At 40.7% G+C, this 19,811-nt stretch overlaps 1 protein-coding gene across 3 annotated transcripts in view; it reads right to left on the reverse strand.

Moving 5' to 3' along the window:
- Window positions 1–19,811, reverse strand: part of adamts17 (ADAM metallopeptidase with thrombospondin type 1 motif, 17) — a 154,952-nt gene that overhangs the window by 58,943 nt on the left and 76,198 nt on the right. For all 3 annotated transcript variants that reach the window (XM_053635236.1, XM_053635235.1, XM_053635234.1), the window contains exons 10-13: window positions 17,098–17,248; window positions 12,222–12,323; window positions 11,874–12,019; window positions 5,343–5,512 (exon numbers count right to left, since the gene is read on the reverse strand). In XM_053635236.1, coding sequence (XP_053491211.1) covers window positions 5,343–5,512; window positions 11,874–12,019; window positions 12,222–12,323; window positions 17,098–17,248 — 569 coding nt within the window. The remainder of the gene's footprint in view (window positions 1–5,342; window positions 5,513–11,873; window positions 12,020–12,221; window positions 12,324–17,097; window positions 17,249–19,811) is intronic.

Below are 19,811 nucleotides of genomic sequence, written 5' to 3' on the forward strand. Positions count from 1 at the left end.
CCCCTTAGCAGAAAAAAAACCCCAAAGCATAATGTTTCCACCTCCATGTTTGACGGTGGGGATGGTGTTCCAGGGGTCATAGGCAGCATTCCTCCTCCTCCAAACACGGCGAGTTGAGTTGATGCCATTTTGGTCTCATCTGACCTCAACGCTTTCACCCAGTTGTCCTCAGAATCATTCAGATGTTCATTGGCAAACTTCAGACGGGGATGTATATGTGTTTTCTTGAGCAGCGGACCTTGCGCGCGCTGCAGGATTTCAGTCCTTCACGGCGTAGTGTGTTACCAATTGTTTTCTTGGTGACTATGGTCCCAGCTGCCTTGAGATCATTGACAAGATCCTCCCGTGTAGTTCTGGGCTGATTCCTCACTGTTCTCATGATCAATGCAAGTCCACGAGGTGAGATCTTGCATGGAGCCCCAGGCCGAGGGAGATTGACAGTTCTTTTCTGCTTCTTCCATTTGCGAATAATCGCACCAACTGTTGTCCCCTTCTCACCAAGCTGCTTGGCAATGGTCTTGTAGCCCATTCCAGACTTGTGTAGGTCTACAGTCTTGTCCCTGACATCCTTGGAGAGCTCTTTGGTCTTGGCTATGGTGGAGAGTTTGGAATATGACTGATTGATTGCTTCTGTGGACAGGTGTCTTTTATACAGGTAACAAACTGATATTAGGAGCACTCCCTTTAAGAGTGTGCTCCTAATCTCAGCTCGTTACCTGTATAAAAGACACCTGGGAGCCAGAAATCTTTCTGATTGAGAGGGGGTCAAATACTTTTTTCCCTCATTAAAATGCAAATTAATTTATAAAATTTTTGACATGTGTTTTTCTGGATTTTTTTGTTGTTATTCTGTCTCTCACTGTTCAAATACAACTACCATTAAAATTATAGACTGATCATTTCTTTGTCAGTGGGCAAACGTACAAAATCAGCAGGGGATCAAATACTTTTTTCCCTCACTGTAAGTGCAGACCATTTACCCCTACTCTTTTACAATAAGTGACCACAGAGAGTCAGAACCTCAGTTTAACATCTCACCCCAAAGACAGCGCTGTTTTTACAGTATAGTGTCCCCGTCACTATACTGGGACATTAGGACCCACACAGACCACAGGGTGAGAGCCCCCTGCTGGCCTCACTAATACCACTTTCTGCCGCAACCTCAGTTTTCCCCACTTGGTCTCCCATCCAGGTACTGACCAGGCTCAACCCTGCTCTGTGGGGTTTGTCCACCTGCTTCAGTGGGAAACCAGGCGAGAGCTGCAGGGAGATATGGCTCTGGCATACAAAATTTAATAGAACATTTTGCATGACAAATTATCATTATCAGCAATAACTTGAGCGGAAAGTATAATACTTACATGAATTTCAGAATTTCTTAATTTGGAATGTCCTCCTTTTTCATTAATGACAGTTCGTGTAAATAATGACAGTCCATGTTATATCAAATCGATCAGAGTCACCATCTTTAATGAAGAGATGAGACTCAAGGAAATTCTGACCTTTTGTAGAAAGGATTTTGCTTAATTTTAAATAGTGATCTAGAAATAATGCGTATCTTTAATATTAAATATTGTTTTTATATTTATTACCAATATATACAATATATTGAAGATTTCCTTTCTTTGTTTAAAATTTTTCTAAAATTTAAACTTTCCAGTTTTTCAAAATGTTCTAATTTTAAATGAGCAAGTCTAAGGACTAGCTAAGTCTTAAGTGGCGTAAAGATCGAGTCTAAGCAATAGTGAGACCGAGTCAAGATCGACACAGAAAACAAATAAATCCTTTTTGAGGACAAGCCATTAGTTCAACTAGCTGAATTAATTTGTACACTATGCCAGTGATTAGGCTGTGTTTTCTAGAAGAAGCAATTACTTTGTGTCAAACTTTCTGTGTGCAAAAAGAAAAGATACGACAAACATTAAATTTAAAATTAATTCGAGACCAAGATCATATTTAGTGAGACCAATGCCCAAGCATCTACAGTCTGGGCAAGAAGGAGGTAAGCCCCAGTCTTTACTTCATACCATTCTAGGCATTTTTTTCTGGCCACTAGTGATGCCATTGTTTTTGGTTCCACAAAAGTAAAACAATAGTCCACATCAAGCCAATTGTTAATACTGAAAAAGGTGGTCACATGACCACCTGCACCTGAATCACGTTCTTGTTAACGAGCACTCGTGTATATAGCCACAGTTTGCACTGCACTCCTTGTCTTACGTTTGTCTTTCTTCGCCGTTGTCTTTGTTGCTGTGTTTAGGTCTCTGGTTTATGTTTAGTTTTTGCCATAGTGTTTTGCCTCATTGTGGTAGTGTCTTTTTGTGCTTTGTTCTTTATTAAACTTTAATATTCTGCACTTGCATGTGTCTCTGTCTCCAACGCGTGACATTCAAAAATGATCAAATTTTCAAAAAAGCCACATGACTAATATATATATATATATATATATATATATATATATATATATATATATATATATATATATATACAGAAATCTATTGTAATGTATTAATAAATTTATCATGATCTCAATGTTATATTGTCATATTTCTCAGCCCTAATTTGCACTGTTACATTAAATGGGCAACCAGCAATTTATATATAAACTTAGGTCAAGTTCAAGTACAAATTATCAAACCTAGCATTTAGTAAACATTGTAAATTGTAACTAAAATGACTAAAACAGCTGAAAATAGTATATCGCTCTAGAATATGTTTCTTACTACTGCAGTTAAACTTGTAGCTTGCGCATTTATATTTGTTTACATTTACATAGTCAGGTTAAGGTAACTGCAACTGCTAAATGAAACTGGTGGCCGCATGGAGAGGTTGTACTGCTTAGTCCATCTGTTCATTCTGAATCCTGCTTTGAACCTCAACATGTTTGTGGCTATTGGTGAACTGGCAAAATCAGGGACTGCCTCTCTGACAGGTGTACTCAGTCTTATTTTATGTGCTTTTCTGAGAAGAAGATGAAAGCATGTCCAAACAGAGGTAATGGATGTGAGTGGTTCTTGAACATACAGAGCGTTGGCCTTAATGTGAGGTTTATCTGCAGCAAGCTGAAAAGCTTTTTAGTGCATTGGAATTTGATTGAAAATGTGTGTTTTGGGTGTGATAAAAATAATATAACAGAGATAAGAAAACAGAACAGGACAGCAATGATATGTATGTTAAATCTGAGGCAACAAAGGCTGAACAGCGGCCAGAAGGTTGTGAGTACAAATCTCAAGACTGCCAGAAGGCCACTGTTGCCTCAGGCAAAGCTGTTAACCCTCAACAGCTCAGCTCTGCACATGGGGGATTATGACTCAGTTGTAAATAGAGGAGTCTCAGGTTCATTATGGCTTTAGAAGATGAGGAAAAATAATACAGACAAACATGCGGTCCACCAAAAGAACCTTACAAGTGTGTGTGGGTTTGTTTTTATATCTTGGTGGTGAAAAAATGTTCTTTTTGGGGACCTTGTGGGGAGTTTTGCCTGGACCCCATTAGGAAAACTGTCTATTTACAAAAACTAAAAGATGCAAGAGTTTTTCTTGTAGTTCCAGAGGTTATGGTTAGATTCAGTTATATCATAGCATTAATTAGCTGCATTAATAATTATTTCAATGGAAGCTCCTCACAAGGATAGTAATACAGTGTGTGTGTGTGTGTGTGTGTGTGTGTGTGTGTGTGTGTGTGTGAGTGAGTGAGTGAGTGGCATTTCAAATAAACATTTTCTTCCTCAACTTGTTATGAGAAACTGGGTCACGCGTGAAAATTGACATTTGGTGGGCAGCTGTAATAATTTCCTCCAGTGAAATTCAGCTAGATCAAAACTAAATCAACAATGAATATAATCTGAGAAATGTGAATTAAAAAAAAAAAAACCTCTGTAGAATGCTAGAATCCTTTTCATGTGACAACCAAAGTCTATTGTATGTTGTAGCAGTTACCAAACGTGTGTTTCACAGAGGCTTTATCATTTGCGAGTTGCAATATTTCGAAGCTTTAACAGTAACAGTGTCACTTCCCCTACATTCCATTCAAGAGGAAGTAGCCTAGTTAGGCAGCTTTTTTGGGTTTAAGCTTTTTTTCCACTTCTGAAGACAGAATAAGGACTAGGACTCTTCCTTATACAAAATTCCCATGAGCTGTTGTAGGACATTCATAGGAAACCATGTTGTATATAAAAAATTCATGCTACTCTCACAAAGCCTTCCACGATAGATACCTACAGCCTAGAATGACTTTGGTGCAAATGGCAACACCCATACAACATACAATTCCCATACAAAGCCATACTACTAACATGAAAGGTTACAGGTACAGGTTAAGAGTTTCAGATAATGTTTACATCACACATTATTTAACCATGGCATGGTTGCTGATGACAGAATGGCTGGTTTGTGTGTTTTAGAACCAACAGCCTCACGAGTTTACACAGAATGGTGTGAACAACCAAAAAACATTCAGTGATTGGCAGTTCTGAGGACATAAATGACTTGTTGATGAGCGGGATCAGGGCCAGACTGGTTTGAGTGACCACACTACCATGTTCAATCAATGGTAGTTCACATGGGGATAACTACCTGTTTATGTGTTGGGTATTTTTTGATCGATATTTGATATATTTTTTGATGTATCCATATTTTCTTTTGTAGGTAATTATTCTTTTATATGTTTGTTTTCCGTTTGTTGATGTTTTCACTTGTATTCTAGTTATGTGATTTGTTCGGTGCACTTGTGTTGAGCCCAGTTTTGTGATTCATCATGTGACGGATCATGTGATGTAGTTCTGTTGGGTATATAAGGGTTCATCCGTGTATGTGTTCATTGTCTGATGCAGAGCCATTGGGCTCGAAACGTCACCTGTGGTGAGAACAAGTAATAAATAATTTTCTATTTTTAGAACTGTGTTGTGCCAACTTTTCCTTTCGCTTTAGTTTACTATGGGGTGCAATTAAATTCCTATTGGGAATGATAATGTGGTGGTTTAGAGGCAAAATTACAAAAATTGTGTCCAAATAATTATGGCCTAACTGCATTATATGGGCTTATGACCTTAGGTGATGCAATGATTGTTTTGTTTGGTATGTTATTGGAAAAAATAATAAAAGAGGGAGGAAAGTTCTGGCTTGTGCCTGACATATAATTTACAGCAGTCCCTTGACACTGGGAGGGACTCAAACCAACACTCACACATGAAAAATAGTGGCATGTGTATATACGTGTGTGAGCACTACGTAATAAAGTAATCTATGTTGCAAGTTGTTTTCTATCAGTGTCTGTAACAATGACATGCCTGAAGGCAAATGAATATTATGCAGGATAGAGTGTGTGTGCGTGTGTGACCTCACCGTCATTTATAACAGCTGCCCACATTTGGCTCTTCTTCTTGCCCGCCTGGCGCTCGTGAGATTGGCACTGCTGGTCCCTGAATGTAGGCAAGCCCTTGGCACATGGAGGACCCTCACACACTTTGTGCTCCACACTGCCCCCCAGACACTGTTTCCCTCCAGGACCAGGTCTACAACAACACAACACAAAATTACTTAACACCTGTGCATAGGCACCTGAGTGACTGAGTGTTTGTGTTAAGTCTTCTAAACTTAAGACGCTGTATAAGTGCAGACCATTTAAACTATTTACACGAAGGCCAGTTTCCATAAGGCTACATGACACCTACCTATAAGCCGATCATTATAATGGAATTCTGACACACCTGAAATACAGAGATGCAGAATCATGATATCAGTTGTCTCAAGTCCATTTGACACCAAAGTGACAAATGCAGGCTCTATAACAGCTGATGCCTGTTGTAATAAAGTAGTATTATGTGGCAGTGGGGTGTGGTCGAGCATCAGCTGCGGATGGAGAGGAGGAGGGTTGAATCGGCAGGTGAAGCTTGATGATTTCAATCTGTGTTTTATTACTGCCAGTGCGTTTCTACTTATGTGTGTTTCTTTGTGCTTTCAGTGACTGCCATAACCAGAGAGAGAGAGAGCGGCATAGCTGGCAGAGTGTGCAACACACACACACACACACACACACACACACACACACAGCTGGCCAAGCGTGAACTTTGAACCTTGTGGTTGAGTTTTTGAAAACGCTCTGAAAAGTGTGGTCAAAATAAAGTTGAGTGAGGAGCTCTGCTGAAGTTCTGCCCACCTCCCAAGTCTTCCTTCACACCCATGCACACCGGGTTCTACATATTATTTTTTATGTATGTAGGTGTCATGTAGCTCCATGACCACCATCCTTATGTTATATGTCATCACATGTTTGAGGAGTGGGAGGGGTCTCCTTTGGTGGACTTCAGTGAACAAGCACTGGAGCTGGCCATGCCTACACTCCTCCAGGGAACTGGCAGATACAGAGGCCATGGCTCCTACATTGGCCCTAACACACCTTCTTTACTTGGACTAATGGACACAGAGACCACACCTCATTTACCCTACTGCCAAAATGCCACTGTTGGGCCCTTGAGCAAGGCCCTTAACCCTCTCTGCTCCAGGAGTGCTGTATCATGGCTGATCCTATGCTCTGACCCCAGCTTCCTAACAAGCTGGGATATGCGAAAAAAGAATTTCACTGTGCTGTAATATATATGTGACAAATAAGGGTTCTTCTTCTACTAGGACTGATAGGCACAGAGGCCGCACCTCCTTCACTGAGATTAATGGACACAGAGGCCACACCTCATTTACTAAGGGTGACAGGCCCAGACGCCACACCTCCTTCATTGAGACTGACAGGTACAGAGGCCCCACCTCCTTCACTGCAAAAGACAGGCACATAGGCCACAACTCCTTTACTGAAACTGACAAATACAAAGGCCACACCTCCATCACTGGGACTGAAAGGTACAGAGGTCACACCTCCATCAGTGGGACTAAAAGGTACAGAGGCCATGTCCCCTTCATTGCAAAAGACAAGCACATAGGACACACCTCTTTTACTGGGATAGACAGGCACATGCAGCACCACTGCATCACTGGGACTAAAAGGTACAGAAGCCATATCCCCTTCATTGCAAAAGACAGGCACATAGACCACACCTACTTTACAGGGACTGACTGGCACACAGACCACACCTCCTTCACTGAGACTGACAGGTACAGAGGCCACACCTCTATCAGTGGGACTAAAAGGTTCAGTGGCCACATCTCCTTCACTGGAACCCCTCATTTAAATTTGCATTACTTCTCATTTAGTTGAAATTGAAAATGATTCATTTTTAGACAGACTGAAGGTCACAGGTTAATTACTGAGTCAAATATAGCAGCAGGTCATGCAGATGCTATCTGTGATGTCTAATGGCTCAGACTTGGAGAAGTCAATTAGAACAAGAGCATTTAGTTAGCATTATACTTCTAAGCAGCACGAATTTAAGCAGGATATGTTGCCTCACAGAACTGGAACAAGGCCTGTTGTTTCAGGAAAAGGAAAGCATTCAATTCATTCTTATATTAGTTTTAATTAAATCAGCTAAACAGAGGTGTCCTGAAGCAGTATTTGTTGCTGTAAATCAAGCCTTCATGTAATTAATATCCCCACTCAGACTCATTCCGACATGTTCCACAGGGAAATCATAACGGATCCAGGAGTCCTTGTGGGCATAAATATTTGGAACTGATACTGGGGCAATTTATGATTTTGCCTCTTGATTCATGATAAGGGTGTAAGAACAAACAGCTTAAACCACCTTCTTTAGTTCTGCTACATGTAACTCTTTTAAAATAGTTTCATTGCTATACAGTATGTCACGCTTGTGTATAATAATATTTAAAAGAATGTTATTTCACATTTGTTTGCCTCTAAAACAACACTTCTATTAGTGTAGTGTAGTTGATTTTTAGTCCTTTTTATTCTGCTTTTGTTACAGTCTTTATTATCAGTCCTTCTCTTAGGCCTGGAAAATGTATGTAAATATATCATTATAAAACAATTATAATTCTAAAACAAAATGTCAGCCCGTAGCCTTGTGATTCACTTTAACATAGCAGAGAGAGAGTCTATATTGAAATATTTGAGTTCAGAGTAGAAGTATATTATCATCTGCGTAACTTCCGATACGATGTCCAAACTTTGGACCTAGACATGGCTTGATCACTTTGCAGTTTGTAATACTTAAAATAATATGCAATCAAATCCTAGTATTTAAAAAGGCAAGGTAAGGCTTCTGTTTATATTTTTTCGACACTGAAGGTTGCTCCACCTTTTAACTTTGCTAAGCTCTGCCCATTTTCCCCTGGCAACTCAAAAGCCAGATATAGTTTCAACAAAAGTGGTGGGGTCATGTGATAGGGTGAGGATGACTCATCAAAGCACCAGCAAGCGCTGATAATTACAAACTGCTCCTCTAACTGTATGCAGTAAGAGGAAGATATTTACAAAGACCTCGGGGGAGATAGACTTCCATTATTTGTTAGCTACATTAGCCTTACAACTCTAGTGCACAGTTGTATATAAAATACAAAACACACACAGTTCAAACACCAAACCTTACTTGCTGATTACCTACATTTACAGGGAAGATATGCAGATTTGATTAGATTTTTCCAAACTATTAACTAATAACTAATGTTATGCTATAACAATGTAGACAATGAATTCATTAAGAATAACATTATTCCCAGGTTTAGGACATGCCTTAAAATCTGCTATAAGATTTGTAAAACAGGGTACAAATGGGGATTCTACATTGGTTTGATAAAATAAAGTCTAAGACCAGTTCTCTCATTTAGTCTGTTTTCCAAAAAAATATTCCATTAGTTTCCTTAACCAAAGAATGCTCCTCTTTATACATACTGATATGAAGATAAACTAAAAGAACCTGTGGTATTAGTTGAAATGGAAGGACTAAAAAAGTTCCGTGGTCATGCGGTACAATAGAGCTTCCTGAGGGTCCTGACTCGAGGTCAGTACCTGGTCCACACACTGTGTGATCTGGATGATCATTCCTGTTATGTGTAGTTCTCTAGAGTGGTGGCTTATGACCAGAAGAAGTGACCTCTTTTTAAAAGCTCATAACTCTGTCAGTCTGTTTCAGGACCACATAGAAGTGAATTAGTCTCTGAGCCACTGCAGCCATGCTGGAACATGTTCTTCTGGCCCGAGGGCTTCCTCTCGCTTTACACACAGACAAAACCGCAGACTAGATCATAATCCAGAGGTCTGAAAAGCTGCAGACGGGATCAAGACCTGAATTAAGAGTTCAGTCTTCCAGCACGCTCGCTGTTGCCATCAAGTTTACAAGATTTCTAAAACTTTCAACCAAGTCTCTCTCTTTTTTCTGTTGTTCAAATGGATAACCTTTCTTTGGCCTTCTTGGTTGATAAAAAGCTAAAGAAAAAAAACAACAGTCTAGGTCAAAAATTTGTTTTGGGTGGCTCAGGAGCATTTCTGATATAGCATGAATCAATTAGGAATTAGGAATTAGGATATATATATATATATATATATATATATATATATATATATATATATATATATATATATAAAAAGATAAAAAAAATCAGGACTGACAAGTCCCATCCGTCCATCCATCTTCTACCGCTTACTCCTTTTCAGGGTCATGGGGAACCTGGAGCCTATCCCAGGAAGCATCAGGCACAAGGCGGGGTCATCAGTCATCACAGGACACAATCACATACACACTCACACACCCATTCATACACCACGGACACTTTGGACATGCCAATCAGCCTACCTACTATGCATGTCTTTGGACTGAGGGAGGAAGCCAGATTACCTGGAGGAAACCCCTGCAGCATGGGGAGAACATGCAAACTCTGCACACACATGGCCCCGGACCCTGGAGGCGTGAGGCGAACGTGCTAACCACTAAGCCACCTGAGAAGTCCCTTGGATGGAATTTGGGCTTGTGGAGGACATCATCATTGCAGGCAAATACCTTCTGATCCACAGATAAATTAAAACACCTTTATAAGTCTTTGTAAAAAGAAAAATAGCAGAAACATCCCTTTATTGTTCTTATGAATGTATATTGTTAATCTTTATTTCATTGGTGTATTACTTACTTAGCATTTTTTTGCACTGTATTTAAAAATTCAGTTTTTGTGTTTGTATAGTCTTTTGCGTTTTTTTGTTTGTTTGTTTGTTTGTGTACCAAACTTGAAATAGGAAGTATCATGACAACTTTAACCAATCATGTTATTCGCTGCCCAGCCCCTAGGAACAGATGGATTTCCCACATGGTGCAGTTGCACCCGAGATCACATGAAGCGAACGCCAAACTACTGTTTTCGGGTGAGTTGGAGATCAGTTTCCCAGGACAGAAAATAATTTTCACATTTGACTGAAACATGCAAGTGAAAATCTCTACTGTATGAGAACCCCCTGGAGGAAATCTTCTGTGTGTTAACGTGAATGTGTGATGATTAAATGACGAGTGAGGGAGTAAATGAGTGTGTGAAGGAGCGTGCATGTGTGTGTGTGTGTATATGAGGTGCAATTAATTTATAAATTGCTTCATTGTATAAGTTGGATTAATGTTGCATTGTGATTAATGAGATAACATAGACAACATGTTCCTCAGGCATGCAGAGGATGAAAGTATCTAATCAAATGTGATTTCACTTCCTCAGTTGCTTCTAATATTTGTAAGGAAAAACAATTTCATATTGTTTTATGTCATAGCACATGAAAAAAAAGCTACTAATCTAGGAAATACGGTACTTAAACCCTTCGGACCACCTCGTTACAGCACTGCATCCTGTACTGGCAAAGAGCAACAAGAGGATTTTCTACTCATCCAAGGAATTATTACATCCTAAGTGTTCATGCCAACACACACACACACACACACACACACACACCAGCAGGCTGACTGCCATTGTGAATTAACTCTCAAAGTGTCAAAATCATCAGCAGTGTAATAAGGGAATTCAATTTCTTCCAGAATCCAAACAAAGCCATTAAGCAGTTCAGGTTTGGAGTGAGTCGTGACTGTGACTGTCCTGAGAGAGCACTGGTGCAGAAATTAAACATGATTTAGAGCGTGTTTGTTGACTGCAGGATGAGGGTGTGTTCAAGAAGAACCTGTAATTCTGCAGGGATCTGTAAGAGCTGCTTTGTTTATAGTGTGCTAGTTGTAGGATTTTGCATTAAGCTGTAGCAGGGGAAATGATGTAGTGTAGGGTGGAAATTATATACAATACAATTAGTTCATACAATTTGGTATAATATACAGTGTGGTGCAAGTCATTATTATTTTGGGAGTGGAAAAAAAAGAACTTTATAAAGTTTCAAGCCTTCAGTGCGTCCTTTACTGAGACTCCCAGACACAGAGGCACAGATGGGTACAGAGACCACGTCACCTTTATGGGGACAAATAGGTACAGAGACCATGCGTCCTCTAATGGGACAAACAGGTACAGAGACCTTGTCTCCTTTACTGGGACAGACAGGTATAGAACTCAAGCCTCTTTTACTGGGACAAATAGGTACAGAGACCAAGCTTCCTTTACTGGGATAAACAGGTACAGAGAGCATGTGTCCTTTAACGGGACAGACAGGTACAGAGACCTTGCCTCCTTTACTGAGACAGACAGGTGCAGAACTCATGCCTCCTTTACTGGGACAAATAGGTACCGAGACCAAGTCTCCTTTATTGGGACAGACAGGTACAGAGACCACACTTCATTTACTGGGACAAATAAGTACAGAGACCATGCCTCCTTTACTAGGACAGATAGGTACACAGATCATGCCGCTTTTTTGGGACAAACAGGTACAGAGACCCCTTGTCTTGCTGCTGTCAACAGCTCTGTAACTTAGACTGGTACTCCACATACAGTACATCAGTATTTTATTGTTCTGTGTGTGTGTGTGTGTGAGTGTGTGTGTTTCAGAAGACTTACGGAGGGTTATCGCACTTCCTCTGCCTGAATCGAGCTCCACTAGCACAACTTCGGCTGCACATGCTCCACTGGCTCCATGCACTCCAGTCTCCGTCCATGTGCTGAGGGATTGGGGTCTTACTGACGCACTCACCAGCCCTGCACCACTAACATACACACACACACACACACACAAATGAAGAGGAGCACTGTTACTAACAACATCAATCAGTCTTTAGTACATTATTACAATATTCCCAATGACCTGCTCATCAGGGATTCTCAATCTTTTTTGCATCTAGGGACATCTTTCAGTGTAAAAAAAAAAATTAAATAGATAATACCCCCCAGCCTTTAGATGATTATTACCTTATCAGCACCGCACTCTGTGCCGTCCAAAGGTGGATCCAGTTTGGTCTTACAGGATGTGTCTCCCTCCACCAGACACCACAGGCCTGCACACATCAGGTGCTGAAATCACACAACCACCTGGGTTAGCTTAGCAAAACTTTCATAGCTATTTCATAGTTAGGACCATCAATGCAGAACCGTTGCCAAGTTCCTGTCGCTGGAATGCAAAGCATTTAAACAACAGGTGTGAGAGCGCTCAAGTTCTGTATCTTTTCCTCACCTGAGGCGCCTCCTGAACATAAAAAAACCTTTTATTTTAATTTGCGAGACAGTGTGGCGAACTTGATACTCATGGAACAGAGGATTAAGGAACAAAGGAGTGTAATTGTGCCTCAGTTACATTAGGAAAAGGAAAAGACAGACAGTTCATCACTTAAGATCATCACTTGTCACTTTTGCGCAACACTATTCAACCTCGAACACTTCCACTGATTTTGAACAACAAGCTAAGCAGTGAAGTTAAATGTGCCACGATACTGTATTTGGAGAATAAAGCTAAGACAGTGGTGGTGGCACCAACAGAGATGGTGGATCAGGCCATTAAACCAATATCATATTGACAAAAGAGATTTCTCTTGTCCTACCAATGACAGAAATTGAGGAGGAGAAGTACCGTCATGTTGTCACATGTGTAAAATCAACACACTGAATAAACACAGGAGATTTGCATACACATGGTTAAAAACAACTACAGCCTCGGCCTTAGTCCAATAAGGAGCCTCTGGGCAACGATAAAACATGCTAGACTCCTGGTTACTGTCATAAATTATCTGTACTGGCAGACTTACATGCCACTCCACACATAATTTGTATATTTCCATTCCATTTTTTTCTTTAATCAGAGGCAAGTCCAGTTGAAAGTGAGGTCCATAGGAACTAAATGCAAGAAACAGCTAAAACCTGTGCAAGAATGGTGGGGGCATCAAACAATCTTTGAGAGAGAGATTAATCGAAGCCAATAATTTGAATTTGTTGTCGTACCCATCCGACCCATCACTTGTTGCTAGAATCACAGTCACACACTTCCATTAAAAATTTATGATAATGTGTCGCTTGAAAGTTGCTTGCATCAATGGGAAGGGGCAGATCACATGATACACTGATAATGTAAGGTCTAGGATCAAACCTAAACCACTTCTGTTCAGCCTAGAAGTCCATTGGTGGGGGGGGGACTACACTAAGTATGCCATCTTTTATGGCGTTGGTGCTGGAACATCAAGGTCCAGGAAAGGAAGAAGGAAAGAGGAGACAAGAGAACCTATTCTTCACTATACACTCCTCCAGTCTCATAAAGCTGTCAGCGGGACAGATCCAGAGATTTAAAGTACATCCTGTACTCTTCCTCAGGACAGAAGAACTAAGGTAAGGAATGAATGTGTAGAGAACAGCCTGGAAGCTCTGCCCATCCAGTGGCCCCAGGGATAATTTTGTTGTCTTGCACAATCTTCTGAATGCTGTTAAATGCTCTTGCGCAAGAAGACCGATCAGTTGTACACTCATAAAAAAGGGTTCTTTGGATGTTCTGAGCTTCCTAGGGGGTTTATTTGGAACCTTTCTGAAAGTTAAACCCTCTGTTGTACGGTTTCAAACAGAACCTTTAAAGGTCCCCTCAGAGGGATAAATCAGGCTGCTTAATCCATTCATTTTTTTTCAGTAACCACATGGTTATGGTAGATTCAGAGCCTAACCCGGGAATACTGGGTGCAAGGTGGGAATATACCCTGGATGAGACACATTTACACATTCACATTCACCCTAGGCGCAGCTTAAAGTCACCAATCAACCTACCGGTATCTTTGGGGGTGGAAATCGGGTAAGCTAGAGGAAACTGACACTAGACACAGAGAGAAAATGTGAAACCCCACACAGATAGTAACCCAAGCTCAGGACTGAAGCAGGGAACCTGGAGCTGTGAGGCAGCAACCATACCCATGCCACCAGCCACCCTGCTTAATACAAGGATGCTAAAATTGTTAATGAACGAGGGGAGCTGTTCAAATGATCTCACTTAATGAATACATGTAATAAGCCCTGAGTACAGTACATTTCACTCACTACTGAAAAGCGTGCTTTTGTTTGAAATCTCACTGGTCATGTCTCTCATTAGATATTTTAAAACAGCTCACTCCACAGCATGCTAAGAAAACTAGTTCCCCTTGGAGAGAGGAAATGTTGGTGAGCAAAAAATATCACAACCCAAGATTTATTGTACAAATTCCCTTCAAAGTGGCCACTGATACAGGGACTACTTATGCCCAAGACTATACAGGCTTGAAAACTCACCCAATGTGAGCAAATGACTGTTTATAGCTGCATTATCATACGAACTCCCTTTCCTAACGAACACTCCACAACATTAAATGTAACTATTTGTCATCAATGTCATCAAGGAAATCAGACCCTATCTCACCGATCAGGCTACACAACTACTAGTCCAGGCTCTTGTCATATTAAAACTGGACTACTGCAACGCACTACTCTCGAGCCTCCCAGCTATCTCCATCAAACCCCTTCAGATGATTCAGAATGCAGCAGCATGCCTCGTCTTCAACCAAACCAAAAGGACCCACGTCACACTCCTCTTCATCTCCCTCCATTGGCTTCCTGTAGCCGCCTGCATCGAATTCAAGGCCTTGTCTGGAACAGCACCCTCCTACCTCAACTCTCTCCTGAAGGCTTACGTTCCCTCACGCAATCTGCGATCAATTAATGACCGACGCTTAGTTGTTCCAACTCAGCGTGGCTCAAGGTTCCTTTCTAGAACTTTCACACCATCTGTCCCTCAGTGGTGGAATGAACTTCCAACCTCAATTCAGACTGCAGAATCTCTCACCAATTTCAAAAAACAGCTAAAGACCCACCTCATCCGTGAACACCTAACTAACCCCTAAAATGTCAACCCCACATTATCCTTAAAAAAAAAAAAAATCTACTCTGGCACTTACACGTCTATTCTGCACACTTTGCTTTTCTAGAACTCAATTAAAGATCTTGTTCTGTAGCACTACTTGTATTGTTCTCCGCTTGATATATATCGCTTTGCTTGTATTTCCTCATTTGTAAGTCGCTTTGGATAAAAGCATCTTCTAAATGAATAAAATGTAGATGTAAAATGTAAATGTAACTAGAAATGGTTAAAAACACAACTTATATTTCATCAACAAATTAAAATCTGGCAATCACCGGCAGGTCTAACACTACACATGTGCTTTTATTTCCTATTAACACTCCTATTTTTCTTTAATCCTGATTTAATGGTAAATGGTATGTACTTATATAGTGCTTTTATCCAAAGCACTTTTCACCCATTCACACACACACTCACACACCAATGGTAGCAGAGCTGCCATGCCATCAGGAGCAACTTGGGGTTCAGTGTCTTGCCCAAGGACACTTGGGTATGTGGAGTCATGTGGGCCAGGAATCGAACTGCCAACCCTACGATTAGTGGATTAGTGGACAACCCACTCTACCACCTGAGCCACATGTTATGCATATAAAAGGGCCACAATTTTTTTAAAGCACCCACTTTTGTAGCACTGGCACTACCAATACATTACATGAAAAATAAAAATAATACAAATTGATATAACCTACTGGGAAAATGTTGCAAAAAATATTGAAATGTCAAAATCACATTTGCCAGAGCCAATTGTGCATCATAGATTACCTGCCTGAGTTAAGGAAGGCACGTTCATTCTCTATTGTCTTCATTTCTCTATGAGTGCAGTCAGTCATGTACAAAAAAAAAAAAAACACTGGCAATTATGTCAAAGGGCTTTTTGACCGCCTGTTCACCTGTATAAAAAATAATAATAATAAAAATAAAAAAAGTTTATCTGGGTGGCATCTTCCATTTGGCTGACATGCTGCAGGAACAGTTCTCACTGAATACTGCCAATTGGAAAATACCCCAAAGTTATTAGTACCTGTAAAGATACAGTGATTGGGTTTATACCTTTATTCAAACGGAGGTTTCCATTTCAGTTGTAACGTAATCATGACATATTTCAGTTCACTATAAATCCTGATGTGTGTGGAGGAAAAGACATGCACCTTTCAAAGCAATGATCACTAGGTTTACTAAAATCCTTGTTGGAAGCCATTAAGGATGAGTTTGTATGTGGAACAGAAATGGAAAGTATTCAAGGAGAATCCAAATGTGACTGCAGGTCCGCAAACAAGGAAATGAACTGCAGACAATTTCAAACTTCCTTTGACTTTTTCATGCTAATGATTCAAAAGAAAATGAGGTAGAATCAGAAGAAGTACAGAGTTATAATAGAGGAGAGAGCTGATCAGTTGAGCGTTACAAGTTTTTGGTAGTCCTGTGTTTTGAACTCGCAACCTTTTGTTCAATAGTGTAGTCTTTTAAATGCTGTACTACTGCTATCCAGGTCCTTCGACTTAGAAGAGACATGCTGGAAGCTCTAAATTTTATTTTATAAATTTTCTGGCTTTTCTCCCTGACAGCTGACTGACTGAATGGCTGCATTGCTGGCAGAGAAATAGTGTACAGTAAATTGGGCAGGGAGAAGCATTTGCTTACAAATGTGAAATTGGCCATGGAGTGAAAATTAGCAGTGTTGAAAAACACTGATTTTCCCAAGGTCCTGTCCTTGAGCTGTATGCTCCAAGCATAGCGAAACAAGCAAAACCAAAAACTGGCAAAATCTCTTGTAATAAACTGACTGGCTGGCTGAGTAAAGGTAATGCTCAATTTAGTGACACCTCTATCATTCTCAGATTGTTGCGCTGCTGCCAAATCCTATAATGGTAACCTTATAAAGAGAAAATCGGAATAAAACGAAAGCGGGCGAGCTTTGCCACCTACCTCCATGTTGGTGCAGAAGGTTGCGTTGGTGCCGAACAGAATCTGGCACTGTTCGTCTGCGCTGTAGTGCATGCCAGGCAGCTTCGCAGGAAGACGCACCAGGTAACGACTCCGCGGGTCTGTGTACAACAGACAGGAACTGGCCTTCGACCTGAGGGGTCGGGAAAAAACAAAGGGGGGAAAAAAAGTCTATTTCTAAGTAATTTTCAAAACAACAATTCTGAGCCAAGTGCAGTGCAATGAGATTAATTAATACTAAAAACAAAAACAAAATTTTAATTAAAAGGAAAATATATGACATAATCCACCTATGCAAACACAAATCTGACCCTTGTCTTACTGTTTTTCAGGTCTGGTCATTACAAAACCACAGCAACTAATTACACAGACAGCATGCATAGACACATTTCACATAGTTTCTTTATACTTCCCAGCTTCTAAATTTTCTTCAAAATTTTCTTCCCAGCTTCTAGATTTCCTCCCAACTCGAACAAGACATAATATCCTCCACAGGAAAGAAAAAAAAACCTAATCCATCCATCTTCTGACTCGCTGCATTCTAACGTGACAAGAACATGGCTTGTGTCACAGATTTCACCTTTTTACACTGCTGCATTTCTCCACTCTAAGACGCTTTCACACGGAGCTAAGATGTTCTGATAAAGAGTTGGCAAAGATCAGTTGCTTGCATGCAGAAAAAGAGGACAGATTTCTGAGAATGCTTGGCATCTGATGTATGCGAACAACAGAATCGAGTGACAGCAGCGCACAGACGCCACTACCTTTAAATGTCTCTGACGTTTACATCGCAGTGTAGGATGAAATCCGGCACCAGTTTGATGACATTACATAGCTGTCACAGCTTTCAAAGATTTTAAACAGTTCTCTTATACCACGGCATATTATGCCTGCTCAATCATGTGGGACTGGCACAGAGTCTCGGACGGCGAGGCGTCTAACAAGCGTGTTCGTTAGAATATTAGACCACATCCAGACAGGTCTGATGTGTGAGATTAGGGCCCAAAATTCTCATGACCCAGCCACCCCCCAAAAAATCCCAATTATTCCTACTTTCAGAGAGGTAGGAATAATAGAACAGATCAGCGAAATTTATTTAAAATTCTCAGCACACTATCTTGCACAATCGACGGGGTATTCGGTAACATAAAGATTTCAAGATTAAAACTGATCTTAACAAATCAATCCATTGCTATTGTTTGTACAGAAATATCCTTCCTTCAGGTTAACGGGGAAACCTGGAGCCTATCCCAGGGAGCATCGGGCACAAGGTGAGGTACACCCTGGACAGGGTGCCAATCCATCGCAGATACACATACACATTCATACGCTACGGACATGCCAATCAGCCTAAAATGCATATCTTTGGACTGGGGGAAGAAACCGGACTACATGGGGAGAACATGCAAACTCCGCACACACAGGGCCATGGTGGGAATCGAACCCCCAACCCTGGAGGTGTGAGGCAAACATGCTAACCACTAAGCCACCGTGCGTACACTCTTACATAAACATCGCAAATTACACATAATTGTGGGAGACGTCAGGAGATACAGTTGAAAGTACACGTTTCAGCTGTTACATTTAACCTAGATCAGATCTCTTGCTCCGTGAATAAGTGCAAGCAAATGGGTTGAACCAGAAAACCATGAAAACTACACTTATTTTTATTTTAAGTACAGGTAAACCCTCTGTTTAATGCCAGTGGGCATTGAAATCAGTGCACTACGGTAGTTCGGGCTTAAACTGGAATGCTGCGGCATTTTACACTTCCTGATTTTCCTCTATTATAAAGTATTATAAAGCAGCTACTGGCACAAATCACTTCCATGTTGGGTAAGTGTATGGTTTTTAAAAAAGTTTTTTATATTACCATGTTTTTTTAGTCTACGGTTTATTCGTGGGGCTTTTTGTGGGGGGGGCGAGGGGGGCGAGGGGGGCAGGTTTTTGTACAGATCAGTGGGGACCAGGATAGGACAAGAACAAGGAATTTCTAACAGTTTTGACAATTGGCTGGTCCCCAGAATGAAAACAGCTATTTTACATAAAACTGCAATTTATATGAAAAAATAAATTTCCGTTTGGTTACTGAGGTTAAAGTAACCATACTTAATAAGTATGTCTCTGGAAAGTCCTCATAAGGATGGTAAAACAAGTGTGCACGTGTGTGTGTGTGTGTGTGTGTGTGTGTGTGTGTGTGTGTGTGTGTGTGTGTGTGTGTGTGTGAGAGAGTGAATGTGGTTTGGCTTTGCTTTGGCAACACTGAGGATTTCTTGAAGCTGTTGGATCCTGGAGAGACCCTAAAGCCTGAGAGATAAGATCAGCAAAAAGGAGATGGTGGAGAACAAACTGTTTCCTACTGCTTGTGATGTGGGGAAAAATCCTAAATGACACCATGGATTCCACAGATAGAGCTTTTAATCTGAGATGAGTTTTCAAAAAACATATATCCTAGCTTTTAGACTATCTCAACTATCAAACATGTTGAAAATTAGAGTGGCTTTGGTGATCCAGTATTCCTGGTAGGTCGGACCACTGAGCCCAGAGAGAGTTCATGGACGCTAGATATTGAGGCCTTAGCTGCAGCACGTAGGCAATTTACCATTGAAGGAGTGCAGAGCAACAGATTTTCAATTTTTTGCTAATTACACATAATCAGTACTACGAGTAGTGTATATTTTCACACACATCGTATA

This window comes from Ictalurus furcatus, chromosome 10 (assembly GCF_023375685.1).
Source record: "Ictalurus furcatus strain D&B chromosome 10, Billie_1.0, whole genome shotgun sequence".
In the NCBI taxonomy this organism is placed as follows: domain Eukaryota; kingdom Metazoa; phylum Chordata; class Actinopteri; order Siluriformes; family Ictaluridae; genus Ictalurus; species Ictalurus furcatus.